This window comes from Phyllostomus discolor, chromosome 4 (assembly GCF_004126475.2).
Source record: "Phyllostomus discolor isolate MPI-MPIP mPhyDis1 chromosome 4, mPhyDis1.pri.v3, whole genome shotgun sequence".
In the NCBI taxonomy this organism is placed as follows: Eukaryota; Metazoa; Chordata; class Mammalia; order Chiroptera; family Phyllostomidae; genus Phyllostomus; species Phyllostomus discolor.
The window spans coordinates 53,549,333-53,567,755 of NC_040906.2; the positions used below are offsets into that span (position 1 = coordinate 53,549,333).

An 18,423-nucleotide genomic window follows, 5' to 3' on the forward strand; every position below is an offset into this window, starting at 1 on the left:
GCCCCATGTCCTATAATTGTTCTTCCTAACATCCATTTACTGAGCTACCTATAGTTTCCCACAGTGTGTTCTCTCTTGCTGCAACAAGAAATCCAAATTGTTTAACCACAGGTGTATTCCTGGTGGTCCCTGGCTGAAGAGCATGATGATGCTATGAGGATAAAACATCTTCATAACACTTTGCAATATTAGATATTTACTCTTTGCCAGTATTTCAATGAATGATTTTAGTATTCATTGCTGATCATTTTCCAAAAATTATTCATTGGGGTGCAAAATAATAATTTTTCTAATTTTGTAAGATTTTAAAAATCACCCAGGCTGGTGTGCCTCAGTGGATTGAGTGTTGGCCTGGGAATGGCCACTGGTTCGATTCCCAGTCAGGGCACATGCCTGGGTTGTGGACCTGGTCTCCAGTTGGGGGCATGGGAGACGAACCAATTGATATATCTCTCACACATCAATATTTCCCTCCCTCTTTTTCTCCCTCTCTTCCCCTTTCTCTAAAAATAAATAAAATCTTTTAAAAAATCAATAATGGATTTTTATTTTTATTGAATACTTTTCTGCTTATATCAAAGTAATCAAAATAGTTTTACATTGAACAATCACTGCATTCTTGGAATTAACATTGCTCATTATATATTTTCATATAATGAAAACTTCTGAATGATATTTAACAACTTATTTAATGGTTTTAAACCTATTTTGAAAAGTATTTATGATTTTTATAACATTTTTGTTTTGATGCCAAGATTATACTTGTTTTCTTTTTTTTTTTTTTTAAAGATTTTATTTATTTATTATTAGAGAGGGAAGGGAGGGAGATAGAGATAGAGGCAGAGAGATAGAGAGAAACATCAATGTGCGGTTGCTGGGGGTTATGGCCTGCAACCCAGGAATGTACCCTGGCTGGGAATCGAACCTGGGACACTTTGGTTCCCAGCCCGCGCTCAATCCACTGAGCTACGCCAGCCAGGTTGTTTTCTAAAATAAGTTGGATAGCAGTTCTGGTCCACACTGGACTTGCTGCATCCTGGATCTAGGAACTTTATTTACAAAGGAGCTCTGAAGGTTGCCCACTGGTATTTGCGTGTCATTGGTCAGATATTGACCCCAAAATTTTGCCAATTGGTTGTGCACTTCCAGTGTATTTAAAAAAAATTATGTTATTGATTCCAGAAAGGGGAAGGGAGAGATGGAGAGAAACACTGATCAGTTGCTCTTGCATGTGCCCCAACTGGGCACTGAACCACAACTCAGGCATGTGTCCTGACTGGGAATTGAACTGGTGACATTTTGGCTTACAGGACAATGCCTAAGCAACTGAGCCATGCTGGCCAGGGCATAGTTATTTTTCTTTTTAATGATAGAAGAAAGGAAGAAAGGAAAAAAAGACAGATAAGCTGAAAGAACAGATAGCTAAAAAAGCAACTGTCCATTCATCAGTGTGAGAAATCTATAATCAATGGTTTGGGTTTATCTTTCCTAATCATTATTCCCTTTCATGGGGTTATTAATCACTAAACAATCTTTTTATGAGATTGTTAGTGAAGGTTTTTTCTTGAACCAAATTGTTCTATGTTTTGCTACTTAGTTAAAAAAGGGATAATTGTAATCATTCTTTTATTTTATCTTATAGGGTTACTGGCTGCAGTTACATGTCTGACTCAGTAATTCTTCGCAGCGTGAAGAAATTTGGAGAGGAGAATCACGGTTTTTGAGTCAGATGGGTCATGTAAGTGGCCTTTTTCTCTCACTTCCTGTTGTAAAAAGACAGCTTAGAACAAAAGTGGGACAAGCCAGTGAGGTTTCAAGGGGCAGAGAAACCATCAACAATATTTAGAACTATTACTGAACATGTTTCTCATACATGAATGGGTGCTGCTCCCCAGAATCCATGTAATGGAATGTCTGAAAATATTATGGTAAAAATGTACAAAATATGGGTGAGTGCATTATCTAATCTATAAATAATCTCTTTCCTAGGCAGAGCCAGGTTTTTCCAACATTGGCTATTATTATTACCTTTATTCATACATTGTAATAACTAATTAGAGTAGTAAGTGTTCAGCAAGCACTGCCCCCTGAGAGGAACTGTACCAGGACCATGCTGGCCAGAATGGAAGGGGGCTAGTACCAGCATATAATGAGCACAGATGATTCTAAGCAAGTCTTATTTTTTAAACAAATCTTATGATTTTATGAAACTGAGACTTGGATAAATTTTTTCAAGACTTGGCAAAGATCACATGACTAATAATGGAGCCATAATCCTAATCCAGTTCTCTCTGTTTCCCAAACCTGCATTAATCTCTATCTATACTATGATGGCTCTTTATTCTTACTTACATTAAATTAAAATGCCAGGAGAATTAGGATGTGCTATCCTATGGTAATGGTTGGCATTGGCAACTTGGGTTCCTTTCCCTGTGGCTTCTCTACCCCAGGCCCTTTTACTTCCTACCCTCCACCTGCTCTGATTTATGCTGGGAAAAATAATATGCTGCTCAATCCCATAGCTTCTACTCGTATGTGAATATCAATGGCATCATACTGCATAGTTAGTTTGTGGTATAAATTTTAAATAGATAAATTCTGATGTTTCTAAAGAACCAAATAGTAAATAAATATTCATTTTACTTGGTATTAGGGTGGTCGGGGACATGGGCCATGTCAGAATTCACAAAGAAAAGAAAATTCAGAGAGTAAAGTTTTTACTCACTTTCCAAGAGTGGAAGGGGGCAGGGTATGAAGAGATACACCAGCATTGATGGGTGGGAGCTTTGAGCTTTTATTGGATTATAAAAGTATGGGGGATTGCTGTTGCATGGGCCATGGGCTGTTGGGAGCATTGCAACAAAGGAGGTTTTGGGTGGTTTTGCATAAGCTGCAGTTTGCTCCAATGTTATCTTCTGCCTGTGGCTGTGGGGAGTGATTAGTTATGTTCTGTTCTCACTTTACTGTAATTTCCAGTCCTGGGGTCATAAGTTCAGAAGAGTAAAATGGCAGTCATGTTTAATAAGGTCATAGGCCTGCTCAGCAAGGGGTGCCATAATAGCAAATGGATCTGATTTTGTCTTTTGATATGGTACTTCCAAAAATCATATCTTCTTCAGCTAATTTAGAAACGTTGGTCTCCAGCTGATATTCAGAAGATACATTTCATATCCTAGAAAAAGTCCAGAAATGTACTCAAGCCAGCAGTCCTAATCCTGAAAGAATACCATCTTCATATATATGTAAAGAAAGAATAAGAGAAAGGAGAAAAAGCAAATAATCATTTTGCTATGTTTCATGGACAAAAATAATTTATAGGAATTTTTTCCCAGAGCAAAATCGTTAATGATTATGTTATATTTTGTCATTATTAACTGCCTTATGCATTGTTTTTTTTTCTAACAGATAACAATGATAAGAATTCACGGTAAGTGACTATTTCAACAATGCATCTTTTCTAGAATAATTCTACAATTTTCCTATAAAAGGCACAGAAAAGAAAAGATATTTTTTAAGATTTTATTCTTTATTTTTAGATAGAGGGTAAAGGAGGGAGAAAAGAGTGGACAGAAACATCAAGTGTGGTTGCCTCCCATGTAACCCCTACTGGGGACCTGGCCCACAGTCCAGGCATGTGCTCTGACTGGGAATTGAACTGGTGACCCATTGGCTCACAGGCCCACACTCAACCCACTGAGCTACACCAGCCAGGGCAGAAAAAAATTTTTATGTATGTTGTACTTCCTATAAGTGGTATAGATAATCCTTATTGTTCTCTTTAGATTTACTATATATAATTTGATTTCAAAAACCTTTTGGAATATCCCTTCTAGTCTAGGTCCAAATCTCCCCTGTATATCCAGGAACAGTACAGAATTCTGACATAAACAGTAGAAGAAAGTTGGGACAATTATGATTTCATAGTACAGGGGAGGTACGTAAGACCCAGATTGTCCTCACAAGCAAATAGGAGAAACCTAAACCTTAATTAATTGATATTCCTCTTTAGTTAAAATTCTCATATAAAACAAATATCAATTAGTTATACTTTGACAAGAGAGCAAGAATACATGAGTCTAATTTAGAAGACAGAAGGGAGGAGCCAAGCAAGGTGTTATAATAGAAGTGGTGGAAAGGGACAGGTGAAGGTATTTAAGAAATTCTAAGTAACTCATGGAGGGGTTGGGTGTGGCAGCATTAGTTTGTAGTAGGAAGTGGTAGGACCAGCCTGGGCCTAGAAGAATTACACTGGGTGGGAAAGACATGAAAATGTAGATGAAAGGTGATGAGAGACTGAGCAGGAAGTTTAAGTAAATTCTTAAGAACTTAAGTATTTCTCAAGAACATAAGTAAGTTCTAGAGGAGAGATGAATCTATCTCCTAAGAGATGTGATAATGTAGGATGAAAAGATAAGTGTGAAAGTTTGATAAAGTTGCTGAGGAGAAAGAAGGGAAGAATCGCTAGAGGGATGAAGTACAGAGTTTGGATTGAGCTAAGGCTGGAGACCATACTCATTCATTCGTTCATTCATTCATTATTTCACAATCAATATTTCACAAATATTGAGTGTCTACTAGGTATCAGACACTAAAATTAGTGCTGATGTACAGAAAAGAACAAATTAGGCAAAAATCTCTGTCCTTGAAGAGCTTGCAGTTTAGTGAGGAAGACATAATAAACACCATAAATAGATAAAACATATAGCATGGTAACTAGTTATAATTGATCACTATTTTCTACAAAGGGAAAAGTAAACATGGAATGGAGTTATGAAATGATGTGGGGAGAAATTGGCATTTTAATGACTTTGACCAGGGAAGGCCTCATTGAGAAGGTGACTTTTGAGGGAAAAGATCCGAAGGAGGTGAGGGAATTGGCCATGTACACATCTGAAGAGACAGCATTCTGGCAAGAGGAAATAGCAAATGTTGCAAATGCCCATAGGGTGGAAATAAATTTGGCATGGACAAAGTTAGCAAAGAGGCCAGGTGGCTCAGATGGTGAGAACTGGAATGCAGTAGAAGAAGACAAGGTGAGAGATCCAGTTGACCAGACCACGGAGGGCCTTGAATGTTTCTCCAGGACTTGGGTTTCTTTAAGACAAACTCAGGGCTAGCAAATGCTAAACATGGCATGTGTTTAGCATTAGACCAGAGAAGTTGTCTCCAGTTGGCCTAGTAGCCTGTTTCAGGAGAAGAGGGCAAACATGCTGGATGGATGCAAAGATGGAGTTTCCACAGAAGGGTTTGGGGAAAATGATTGATTGAAGGTGATATTGAGAGTGTGGTTCAATTGGCAGATAGTGGGATCAGGAATTCATCGGGAAGGAAGCAAAATCTTGATGAGGTTTAGCAATTATAAGTAGGTAAAGGGCTTAAAGGACTGTATGTCTCAACTGAATGACAAATAGCTGTGGAAGGGGGAAGGAAGCAAGAAAACAAAATGCCTGAACTGTCCCTGCATGCGATGGAGTGGAGTAGAGTAGTTCCTGGTGAAATCAAGGTCCAGGGTGTATCCATGAATGAATGACTCAGCTGAAGTAGAGATTCCTGGAGTTGAGAAGGTCAAAGATGGTTTAAGTATAATTTTATGAGAAATAAAATAAGTAAGAGATACTAAGAAAGTATAATTTTATGGAAAGTATGGAAGTTTAGGGGGAACTTTTTATCATATCAATATTATTTAATGTAGTTGTAAAATTTTTAAAATGCTATAAGGATGTTTTAAATCAGCTAATCCAACCACTTCAATTTACCCACAAGGAAATGTATGTAGAAATACGTGAAGTCAAGACTGAACTCCAATAGTTATTTTTTCTTTTGATTATGCTATTACAGTTCCCCCAATTTTTACCCTTGCCCCCCTCCACCCAGCACCCCATTCTGTCTGGCAATTCCCCCTCCTTAGTTCATGTCCATGGGTCATGCATATAAGTTCTTTGGCTACCCCATTTCCTATACTTGCTCTTAACATCCCTCTTTCTATTATGTACCTTCCAATTTGTACTTCTTAATCCCTTCACCTTGTCCCCCATTCCACCAGACCCCACTGGCCACCATCCCAATGTTCTCCAAATTAATGATTCTGTTTCTGTTCTGCTTACTTACTTAGTTTATGCTAAAGGAGTTCATCATCACCAAACCATTATTATATGAACTGTTAAAGGGACTTATTTAAGAAAAAGATCAAAACTATGAATCTTAAAATGGCAATAAATACACAACTATCAATAATGAATCCAATAGTTATTATTAGTATAACTGAGTGTACAGAGTACTTTTTATTTTCTTTCAGTTCCTTTAGAAAACCTCAGTGAATCTCTACGAACATGATATATAGCTATACTGAATTCTCTCTATATACAGCTGTACAGAAGATGGTAACATCTTGAAGAACAAAATCTTGTTTTTAATGGTAAACTGTTTGGCAAGAATTTCTCAGCCAGGGGGAGGCTTTCATTTCTTACTGAAGATGACTCATAGCTCTGGCCAGCAGCTCAGTTGGTTAGAGCACTGTCCTGATACACCAAGGTTGCAGGTTTAATCCCTGTCATGGCACATCCGAGAATCAACCAACGAATGCATCGATAAGTGGAACAATAGATTGATGTCTCTCTCTCTCTCTCTTTTCCTCTCTCTCTAAAATCAATAAACATATCTTCAGGTGAGGAGTGAAAAAAAGAAGAGAAGGAGTGATTCATAAAATCACCATCTAAGGAGAATTTTTCATTGTTTAGAAATGCTAGTCTGTAAATCCCTATTTTTTTTCTCCTCAGGTTACAAAATGAGAAGAAAGGTGACAGCAGTCAAGTTGGCTTCTTTCAATTGGTAATAAAACTGTGCCAATATAGGACATAGTGTTGCAACTATGAATTGTTCAGACCATGGAGGAAGTATTAAATCATTAGTCATATTGGCAGGTTTTCAACTATAGTGATCACTTTTTCAGTCATAAGCTTTGTCTATGTGATAACATAGCTGACTAACAATTAGAAAAATAGTGCTGATCAAACACATCAGATGGATTAGAAAAGTGTCCTGTAAAATAATTACTAGGTTTACGATTATTTTAGTAAGGAGAATCATCACAGTAATCATATCATGTATATTTATTACTATAACAAGAGTTTAGAAATTACATAGTATAAGTATTTTCTCCAAATCTGTTCAGAGTAGAGTCATTTTTAGACACAAGTGGGCACTCTTCATTGTCAGTATTAGTTCTGGGAGAAAATTCAAACTATTGCTGAATGCCCCACACAATAGGTACGCATGGCAATGGCATCAGTGCTGGTGATTGTGTCTCACTTAAGTTGTGGACAAATAACTAAGAGCTAAAGTCAGCTCCTGATATTAAAAAATTAAAAAGTCAATTCAGAAACCAGGAAAGAAATAACATGGACAGATAAGGTAAGAGTCTAATGTTCTAGACAATTGATACACCATTTATTTTGATAAAATTAGTGAGAACTCTATTGTTCATTAAGAGGATCACACAAAGATTAGTGTTGAATACTGTTTATCAGAATGGAGTAACTAACATTAAATAGTCCTCTACCTCTCCTGCTTTGCACCCATAGATGATCTCTGAATCCTTTGTTTTTTAAGTTCCGATTTGCTTCAGCGACTGACATTTGGCTGATGTCTGTGGGAAGTATATGTGCATTTCTCCATGGACTAGCCCATCCAGGAGTGCTACTCATTTTTGGCACCATGACAGATGTTTTTATTGAGTATGAAAATGAATTACAAGAACTCCAGATCCCTGGAAAAGCATGTGTAAATAACACCATAGTGTGGACCAACAGCTCCCTCAACCAGAATGTGACAAATGGAACGCGTTGCGGGTAGGCTGTGATTTTGTATTTTTTACTTCTTTTTTGACATTTTAAATTGTAATTCAATAATGTGTAAAGGGGACTTATTGACTAAGCTGGAATGGTATCTAAGATAGAGAAAACATTACCCATATTTCTACAAATTACTCTGACCTGAGGTTCTCTATCCTACCACATTTTAAAATCCTAGCAGAAAAACATAACTGGAAATTGTCCATTAAATACATCACCTAAATTAAACCACTTTTTAGACTATAGACTCGAGGATGGGACTACCAATACTTAATGCCAAAGAAGATGGCCCATGAATTTTACTTGAGTCCCATGTCATGTTTCATATCCAAGACTTCTTTTTTTTGGGGGGGGGGGTAACTCTCTCCTGTTCCCTAACTTCTGTGGCCATGACTAATGATCCACTAGATCCCAAGCCTTTTCTATACAATGAGAATTTCATTAGTGTGCCTCAGGACTTGGAATAGGGACCACTGGTCTTGGTTAGTAGTTGAGTTTCTTTCAAGAGTGCTACGGGGTAGTGAACAGGAGGAAGCCATGCAGAATTAGCCAAAGCTCAGGGTGCTCTTAGTGATAAGCCCAACAGGCTAACTTGTAATCAGTGAGTCCGTAGAGTGCACAGGTTGACTCACTGTTATGGCATGGACTTTTCAGCCTGCCTCACACTGCCTCAGGGTCATAACAAGCTCATTTGCATGTATGAACACATAGACTCAGGTTTGAGGACCAAGGGCAGGGCACATTCTGGTTAGAAAGACACTCTGAATGACTTTCCAAATGAATTTATATTTTTTACCTTCATTTAAAAATTTTTCTACAGGCTTAATTCCAAATTATATAAAATCCTTCTAAATCATTGACTCTTTTCCATAATATTACCTACTATTTAGGGTATTCTTTTTATTTACTCATTCAACCAAAAATTTTAAAACACCAACTATACCTGAAAGTTGAGAAAGTGTCAAGGATACAGTGGTTAAGAGTCATAGTTCTTATCTCTGATACCATCATTAAATCAATGACTGTTCAAATGAGTATGTAGTTGCAATTTTGGTTACTGCTAGATAGAAAAGCATAGGACAATATAAAATATGCAGAATTGCCCTTTGAAAACTGCTAAGCCTACTCATTAGAAATACATTTTCTAAAACCTAAATATGTATGTTTTTTCTAAATTTAGAAGATTCAGAACAGTTTGTGTAAAAGAGAGACTATCTCCTGTGACAGTTCTTTAAGTCATTTATGGTGGAGGACAGAGATGAACTGCTTTTTACAGAGTGAAATGACAACAAAGTGCAAAGTTAATCCCTTCCTCCTTTGAAAAAAACACATTCAGACTTGTGTGCAATGTAAATAGATCCACATCTTTACAATGGTCATGAAGATAAATTTTTTTCAAGGGAAAATTTCTGTAAGTCTATCCTGCTATATTTAAAAATTTGGAAATAACTATTAGGGAGACCAAAATTTGAGACCAAGTGCTTATAACGGTCTATTAGATGAATTAAAGAATAAATCTACCTTTAATTCTGTATCACCAACATCCATTAGAGAGGAATTCACTGTGGCTACTCATGACTCACACTTTACTCACCCTTACTAGATCATATACTCTAAGGTGAGCAAATAGTGCAAAAGAAATAGGGGCTTTCAGAAATTCACTGGCTTTAGCTGAATCCACATGATACCAAACATGTAAATGAATATTTATCCTTAAAAAATTCTATATGATAACTGAAATTGGGTAGACCATATCTTTGTTGGGCCATTCCATTACCAGGAACTCTGTTGATGAGTTAAATACCTTAATTGTGAGTTATTATGGTCACTGACATAAATACTGTTACACCTCTGAATTAATACATTTGTTTAGCTTTTATGTAGAGTGATCACTGCAAAAATGGAGTTGGGTGGAACAGGGGAGAAGGGAGAGGACATTTTCCTATCTGTAAGTAGTTAATATGCCTCCCAAATTACCCAACTCTTTGCAACTTGTTTTCTTGAGAAAAAAGTATATCATTAAGAGTACAATATCTCCACCTATTATAATAGATGAATTACTCTTGTTATATACAAACCAACTCATGATTTTATCACTTAAGCATGAATGTGTAATGGTAGGAGCTAGTTTTTCTCTTTCATTATATTGGCTTCCAAATATCTATTGGATGGAATTAATAGGCTAAAGCCTTTTAAATGGCTTTTACTGAATAATGCTGAAAAGGATTACAGAAAATTAGGCCTCCTGATTATCTTATCAGAATTTAATTGCTCAGAATAGTCCAACAATGAGGTTAAAGACTGAAAGAGATGAGGAGCTCCAGCCAAGATGGAGGAGTAAATAGATACACTTTGCCTCCTTGCGTAACCAAAAGAAGGACAACGAATTTAAAAAAAAAAACAAAAAAAAAGAACTTCCAGAAAATTGAACTGTATGGAAGTCTGATAACCAAGGAATTAAAGAAGAAATATTCATCCAGACTAGTAGGAGGGGTGGAGATGGGCATCTGAGTGGAGAGGACTCTCGGCAAGGCAATGGCTGGCAGTCCCACATTTAAGTGCATTTAAACTGGGAGGAACAACTGGGGAGTGAGACAGATCATGTTACCCAGAGTTCCAGCATGGGGAAATAAAGCCACAAAATATCTGGCTGTAAAAACCTGTGGGAGTTGAGGCAGCAGGAAAATCTCCCACCTTCACAGGAGAGTTAGTTTGAGAGACCCACAGGGTCCTAGAACTCACTGACCTAGGAGTTAGCACCAGAAGGGCCCAATTTACTTGTGGTAGCAAAGAAGTGACTGAAAGCTGGCTGAGAGCCAAGCAAGTGGCATTGTTCCTCTCGGAGCCCTGCCCCACATACAGCACCACAGCACAGCCACGTGGGTTGCCTCATCCTGGTAAATACTTAAGACTCCAACCTTTACAATGTGACAGGTACACCGAGACAAAGAAATATGGCACAAGTGAAAGAACAGATCAAAACTCCAAAAATAGAACTAAGCAATGAAGAGATAGCCAACTTATGAGATTCAGAATTCAAAACATTTGTAATCAGGATGCTCACAGAAATGGTTGATTATGGCTGCAAAATAGAGAAAAAAGTGAAGGCTATGCAAAGTGAAATAAAGAAAAATATACAAGGAACCAACTATGAAGGGAAGGAAATCAGGACTCAAGTCAATGATTTGGACTAGGAGGAAGAAATAAACATTTAACTGGAACAGAATGAAGAAACAAGAATTCAAAAAAATGAGGACAGGCTTGGGAACCTCTGGGACAACTTTAAATGTTTCAACATCTGAATCATAGGGGTGCCAGAAGGAAAAGACGAAGGCCAAGAAATCAAAAACTTATTTGAACAAGTAATGAAGGAATCCTCCTCACCTCCCCACCCTGCCCCACCAATCTGGCAGAGGAAATAGACACCCAGAAGTCCAGGAAGCTCTGAGAGTTGCAAAGAAGTTGGACCCAAGGAAGCACAGACCAAGGCACATCATAATTACATTATGTGCTGTCTTTGTCTGCTTTTAGTGTCAGGTAATACTGACCTTAAAGAATGAATTTGGAAAAGTTTGTGAAGAGATGGTATTAATTCTTTAAATATTTGGTAAAATTTATCATAAAACCTTCTAATCTTGGGTTTTTCTTTTTTGAAAGTTTTTAAATTATTGATTCAATTTCTTTACCTGTTATTGATCTAGTCTGATGTCTTATTTCTTTTTGCATCAGTTTCAGTAACTTTGTGCTTTCTAAGAATTTTTGCCTTTCATCCAAATTATCTAACTTGTTGACATATAATTGTTTCAAATATTCCCTTATAATTCTTTTAATACTGTAAAGTTAATAGTAATGTTCTTATTTCATTTCTGATTTTTAACTATTAGAATCTTCTCTATTTTTTCCTTGGTCCATCTATCTAAAGGTTTATTAATTTGGCTTTTCTTTGTGAAGATAAACAGCCAGCAGATGAGAAAATATAAGAAAGATAAAAAACAGAAAAACAATATAGGAAATCAATATAACAAAGAGCTGATTCTTCAAAAAGACCAATGATATTGACAGACCTTTAGCAAGGCTGGCAAAGAAAAAAGAGAGAAGACACAATTACCAATATTAGGGATGAAAGATGAGATCACGGCTAAAGGATAATAAGGAAGAGCTATAAACAAATACAAACACTTAAATTTGAAAACTTGGAGAAATGAACTGATTGCTTGAAAACACAAACTACCATAGTTCATCCAATATGATATAAGTAATTTGAGTAGTCCTAACTATTAGGGAATTTAAAAACTCCAAAACAAAAAGGAAGAAATCTCCAGACCTATATGTTTTCACTGTAAAATTCGACCTATGTTTAAAGAATAACACAATTTTATACATTATTTTCCAGATAATAGGAGGGAATACATCCCAATTCATTTTATGAAGCTAATATTACTCTGATACCAAAACCAGACAAAGGTGTTACAAAAAAGAAAACACAGATTACTATTCCCTCAAGAAAGCAGATGGAAGTCCTAGCCTGTGCAATAAGGAAGGAAATAGGTAAAAAAAAATACTGATATAATACTTAACACTACTGAACTGTATGCTTAACAATGGTTAAGGCAGAAAGAGTTGTTATATATATTTTTTTTTACTACAATCAAAAATTCAAAGATGTAAAGGAAGAAATACAACCATTTTTATTGGCAGGTGACATGATTTTCAACATAGAAAATCCCAAAGAATCTACAAAAATTTCCTAGAACCAATAAGTGAGTTCAGCAAGGTCATAGAATACCAGATAAACACACAAAATCCAATAATATTTTTATATACTAGCAACAAACAAATGGGTACCAAAATTCAAAACACAATGCCATTTACAACTGCTTAAAAATTTTTATTTAGGTATAATTCTAGCAAGACGTGTACAGGATTTGTATGCTGAGAAAGGCAAAATGCTGATGAGAGAATTCAGAGAAGACCTAAATGAGAGACACACTGTGTTAATTAACCAGAAGATTCAATACAGTAGAGATGTCAGTTCCCAAAATTGATGTACAGGTTTAATACAATTTCTTTCAAAATCTCATCAAGATTTTTTGTAGATATAGACAAGATTACTCTAAAATTTACATGAGAATGAAAAAGAACTAGAGTATGTAAAAAAATTTTGGAAAAGAAGAACCAAGTGTGAGGAAACTACATACCCAGTTTTAAGAAATTCCATGCCATAGCAACCAGGGCAGCATGGGATGGACAGAGGAGCAGAGCAGAAGAGGACTCAGGCCCATGCAGAGGTGGCTGCTTGTGGGCAGGGGTGAAAAGCAAAGCAGTTCAATGAGGAAAGGATAAAGTTTTCATCAAATGGTGCAGAAATAAGTACTATCAAAATGAACCTACACAGAAATTAGCTCAAAGTGGATTATAAACTTAAATGTAAAAAAAATAAACAGTGAAACTTTAAGAAAACACATAGGAGATCATTTTCAGGTCTATAGCTAGCAAAGGAGTTCTTAAACTTGAAACCAACAATAATACTTCAAAGGAAAAATTTCAGGGGAAAAGGGGAAGGGTTTACAGGAATGAGTATAAAGGACACATGGATAAAAACTAGGGGTGGGTGGAAATGGGAGGGAGGAGGGGAGGGCTGGGTGGGTGGGTTGGGATGGGGAGTAAAAGATAGAAAATTGTACTGCAACAACAATTTAAATAAAATTTTAAAAAAAGAAAAATTGATACTTTGGACATCATCAAAATTTAAAGCCTTGGTCTGCAAAAGACCTTGTTTTGAGGATAAAAAGGCAAACTACAGACTGGGAGAACATATTTGTAAATTATATATCTAACAAAGAATTAGGACCTAGAAGGCTAAACAATTCTCAAAACAATTGTTAAAATAAATCTAGAATATGGGGAAAGACATGAACAGACATTTCACTAAGGCTATAAAGATGGCAAATAAGAACATGAAAAAGATGTTCAGCAACATTAGTAGGGGGTTAGGAAATGCAAATTCAGAGAAAAATAAGATATTAGTATACAAGATCTGTCCAGAAAGTATCCAGCCATGCACTGTGAAAATGGGGACTTACTGAAGATGATACAAGATAGAAGAAACCTTGTACACAGGACAATGATACTTAGTCCCCTTCAAAGTAGGTACTTTGGGACCTAACACAGGTCTCCCAGTTGCCATCAACTGCTCTGTTTTGTTTTCCTGAATCTCATTGCTGGTTTGAAATCTCTTCCCTTTCAAAGGTGATTTTAGTTTTCGGAAAAGCCGGAAGTCACAGGGTACCAAATCAGGGCTGTAGTGAAGCTGAGTCACCTGGGTGATTTGATGTTTTGCCAAAAAGCTGTACATGAGTGGGCGTGTTGTTGTGATGAAACCGCCAATCACCAGTTGCCCATAGCTGCAGCCTTCATCCAGATAGTTTCTGCAGAGGAATGTTCAAGCTTAATGCAAAATTTGATGCAGATTTGTTGCTCTACTTGCTCATTTTAAATGCCACGGCCACACAGTACACACACTCACTCAATGGTGTCTGCCTCCTCTCAACTGACTAGTACAGTGAAGTTGTTATTATTCACACATGTGCATTCTAGTCCACTCTTCTTGGCTTCCAGGTTACACCTATGTTGCACAAACTGTTCTCGTTATATTAATGATGGTTGTACTTTTTCTGGACCGACCTCGTACATCTATCAGAATGACTGAAAAAATAGTGGTAACACCAACTGCTGGTGAGGACGTGGAGGAACTGGATCACTCATACTTTGGTGGGGGTGTAAAATGTGTGGCCACTCTGAAAAATAGTTTGGCAATTTTTTAGGAGCTAAACTTGCAACTATTATATGACCCAGCAATTCTACTCTTGGGGATTTATTCCAGAGAAATGAACTTAAATGTAAAAAAAAAAATAGAAGCTTTATAAAAATCTTTATTTCTAATAGACAGAGAATGGAAACACCCCAGACATCTTTCAATAGATGAGTTAATTAACTCACCTATAGATGTATAAATTGATACATCTATGCCATGGAATACTACTTAACAATAAAAAGAAATGAGATATTTATGAAACTTGAAAGCATTATGCTGACTGAAAAAAAAGCCAATCCCAAAAGGTTACATTCTGTGTAATTCCATTCAACATTTTTCAAATGACTAAACTACAGTGAGAACAGATGAATGGTAGCCAGTGGGTGAGGGAGGAGTGGGGCCAGGTGAAAGCATGTGTGGAAATAAAAGGGCAGCACGAGAAATCCTTGTGCTAATGAGAATGTTTTGATTTTGATTAACCAATCTCAACATCCTGACTGTAATATTGTCTTATAGTTTCCCAAGATGTTACCAACGGGGAAAAAACTGGGAAAAGGGTTAATCTCTCTGTATTAGCTATACTTGCTTGTGAATCTATCCTTATCTCAAAATAAAACATTTGATTAAAAATAAACAAAAATAGCTTCCCAGGTAAAAAAAAATTGTTGTGGACTCTCTGAAATTAACATCTAGCTATTCTAGAAATATGCTACCTACTGTATGGATGTTCTAGCAACTTTAGCCAGGGACAAGCCATTTACTCATAGGTCAATGTCCTTCACATTAAGCAATATAGAGCCTCCAGCATCCTGAAACTAGGACATGAACACATTTCTGCCAGCTCGTGATGCTCAGTTTAGAGCTGACACTGATGTTCATTCTAACATGTCAGAGTTATGTCTACACACCATGGAACCACCAAAACAAAAACTCCTTAGCAAGCAAAGCAACTTGTTGTAATGACCTCCTAGGTATTTTAAATGAAAAGCCTATGGCTTTAGTAAATCTGAAACCTTGAGGTGTAAATTGAGTGATTCAACCTTATGATGCACTTATTTTGTTAGGAAAAGCAAGGTAAGAATCCTCATATATTAATAATTTGTAAAATATCTCTTTCCTTCTAATTGATGTCTCTCTCCCCTCTTCTCTCTTCAACAAATGAGTCAAAGGAAACTTAATTTATTCAAGTAGATGTAAGTTAATTTTGCTGTTAAAAAAATGTGCCCCTTCTGGGATCCAAATCACCTGCACAATTATATAATCCTTTCCAACATCACAAGATCTTCCCACCACACAGATCATGAAGAGTTGGATGTGCAGTCAAAGGAACTAAGCCAACCCGCTCTTTTCCTTCTTGTTAGTTCTGATATGTTTGTCCTGTAGTTCCAGAAATATTCTCAAGTAGTCTCTAAAACAGATAACTTTTTCTTCCCAAGTATAAAATAGAAATGAGTTAACCATTTATCTCTGGGGTGTCTCAGGAGTGAAAAGAATCATGAACGACACATGTCCTTATTCACACCACTTGGCAGTGACATAATTCTCCTGAACTTGGCCTCAGTAATTCCTGGGGCTGGCTCAGTGCTCAGTTCTCTAAATCCACATAAGTTTGTTTATAACTGGCAGCTGTGTTTTTCATGGCAGGCACTTTATCACCTCTGCTTGGAGTGTCTATAGAATGAATGCACTACGGGAAGTCTAAGTAAAACTTTTTGACAAATGCTCATAGGTTTCTGTTTTGGGATAGCCAATTTCATTTCACAAACAGAAAACTAAAGTATGGACTCCTTTATACATTAGAAGGCTTTACTCATAATATTACATGATAGCTCCATACAGAGATAGTTAGCCTCTGGCTGTGGATACTTATATATAAGTTTATGTTTTTCTAGACCTTGTTCATTTTTGGGTTCACTTAAATCATCATGAAAAACTGGGAATGTGGTGAACACAGACATATTAGCTGGTTTGGAGATTATCAGAGGTTGACCAAGACAATTATTCCCTTCCTCGTTAGTATTTCAAAAGTCAGAGCAAAGTCAAGAGACATTTATTGTGTACCTACAACGTGGAAGATATTGTACCACGCTTCAGGCAGTATGAGCAAGCAGCTAAAACTCATATATAAAAATGTATTTAATAAAGACATTGAATAATAGTGCAAGGTAGCATAAAATCCATCATGGATAATAGTTTGTTGTGAATAAAATGAATTCTACTTTGATACTTGGTTTGAGTTCAGTAGAGGGGGAGAACATTCAAGTTTGGTCACAAAAGGAAGTCCCGAGAGAATGCAGAAAGCATATTGTGTGAGAGCATCAATGACGAAGATGATGTTTTCTAATTTTCTAAAGAAATGGACTCCATATCATTTAGCTTGTCCCTGAAAATCAGGATTGTCATCCACCAATATGTTAATTTTCTAATTCTAAAATCCCTTATTTCCTGAAAGAGATCACAGAATAATTGTGTCCTCCTGTCCCTGCTTCTTCCCCTGTCAATCCCAAACCCTGTGCCGCAGCACGACAGTTGTGCTGGAAAATGCTGCAGAGCTTTCTTGCCGTTTCCCACAAGTTCTTTGGCTCCCACCTTGGAAACTGCCCTGGAGAGTGAAGCTTCCTGGGCTGTAGTCAGCAGGACTATGCTAGTGAAGTGTTTTTCTGCCTCTGTGGCGAGATGACACTCAATTTCCTCACAGTGTCACTCTGAGATGGTGGACTTGAAAAGCTTGCTTTGATTCCTAAAGCAGGAAGAGTAAGCCTCCTGATTTACAGCACACACCTCTCTGCCGGGGTCTTTTTAGATACCTGCCTGGCCTTTGAAAATTGTTCTGGAGCTATGATTGCTCCATCACTGCACAAGGAGCCTGAGTGAAGGGGGCCTCAGTGGACAGAGCATTGGGCTGCCATCTAGGGTCCCCGAGCTCCCAACAACTGCATATTCATTACTTCATACCCCTAGCATCTCTGCCTCTAAAACTGAAGGGGATAGGCATCTTGGCTGTGATTGGTACCATGAGATCTATTCAGGGATTTTGTTGGATTCATTATAATTCTACATAGATAAAATGCTTTAACCATATTTAATAGAAACACAAATACACATATTTTAAATTCCTCTGCACCCACAAATGTAATCTTTGGTAGCTTAATTCTACTTGTGAGCCTTAACATTTTCTCTCTTTTTTGAAGGTTGCTGGACATTGAAAGTGAAATGATCAAATTTTCTGGTTACTATGCTGGAACTGCTGTCGCAGTACTTATCACAGGATATATTCAAGTGAGTAGCACCTCTATTTTACTTCTTGATCAACATCTGGGTTCAAAGACATCACAATGAGATATACAGTGTACTCTTCAACTCTTAAGTTATTCAGAAGCCTTAAGGACTACAGTTTTATTTCCAGGGGACAACTGAAGGATTCTTTCCTCAGCTGGAGAGGAGGATACAGCAGCTATCCAGAGAGATGGAGAACAGGCCTTTGGTTTCAGTGTCCTGTCCTTCTCTGCCCTCCCTACTTCACCTTCTCTTCTACACTTAGAAACAGACAGTGTGGAGGTGTTTGTGGACGGAGAGGGAATGGTCTGGAGAAAGCAGGGCCCGAGATTTGGAGGAAAGCAAACTTGACTTCCTTTTTCTCCTTCATTGCTAAAGTCTCACCAAAACAGCATTCCAACTCAAATTCTGTGAACTGAATGTAGATCGCATTCTAGATTTAAGCCATGGAAAGGCCTGGAGTTACTTAAACCTTATTAAGGA

The 18,423-nt window shown here is 37.1% G+C and overlaps 1 protein-coding gene across 1 annotated transcript in view; it reads left to right on the forward strand.

The window, feature by feature from the left end:
• Positions 1-1,646: 1,646 nt before the first annotated feature.
• ABCB11 (ATP binding cassette subfamily B member 11) overlaps positions 1,647-18,423 on the forward strand; it is an 85,761-nt gene continuing 68,984 nt past the window's right edge. Inside the window, 6 exon segments of the mRNA XM_036023345.1 lie at positions 1,647-1,718; positions 1,720-1,738; positions 3,406-3,427; positions 6,777-6,828; positions 7,609-7,847; positions 17,856-17,943. Of these exon segments, the coding sequence (XP_035879238.1) occupies positions 1,662-1,718; positions 1,720-1,738; positions 3,406-3,427; positions 6,777-6,828; positions 7,609-7,847; positions 17,856-17,943 (477 nt within the window). The 5' untranslated portion in view covers positions 1,647-1,661.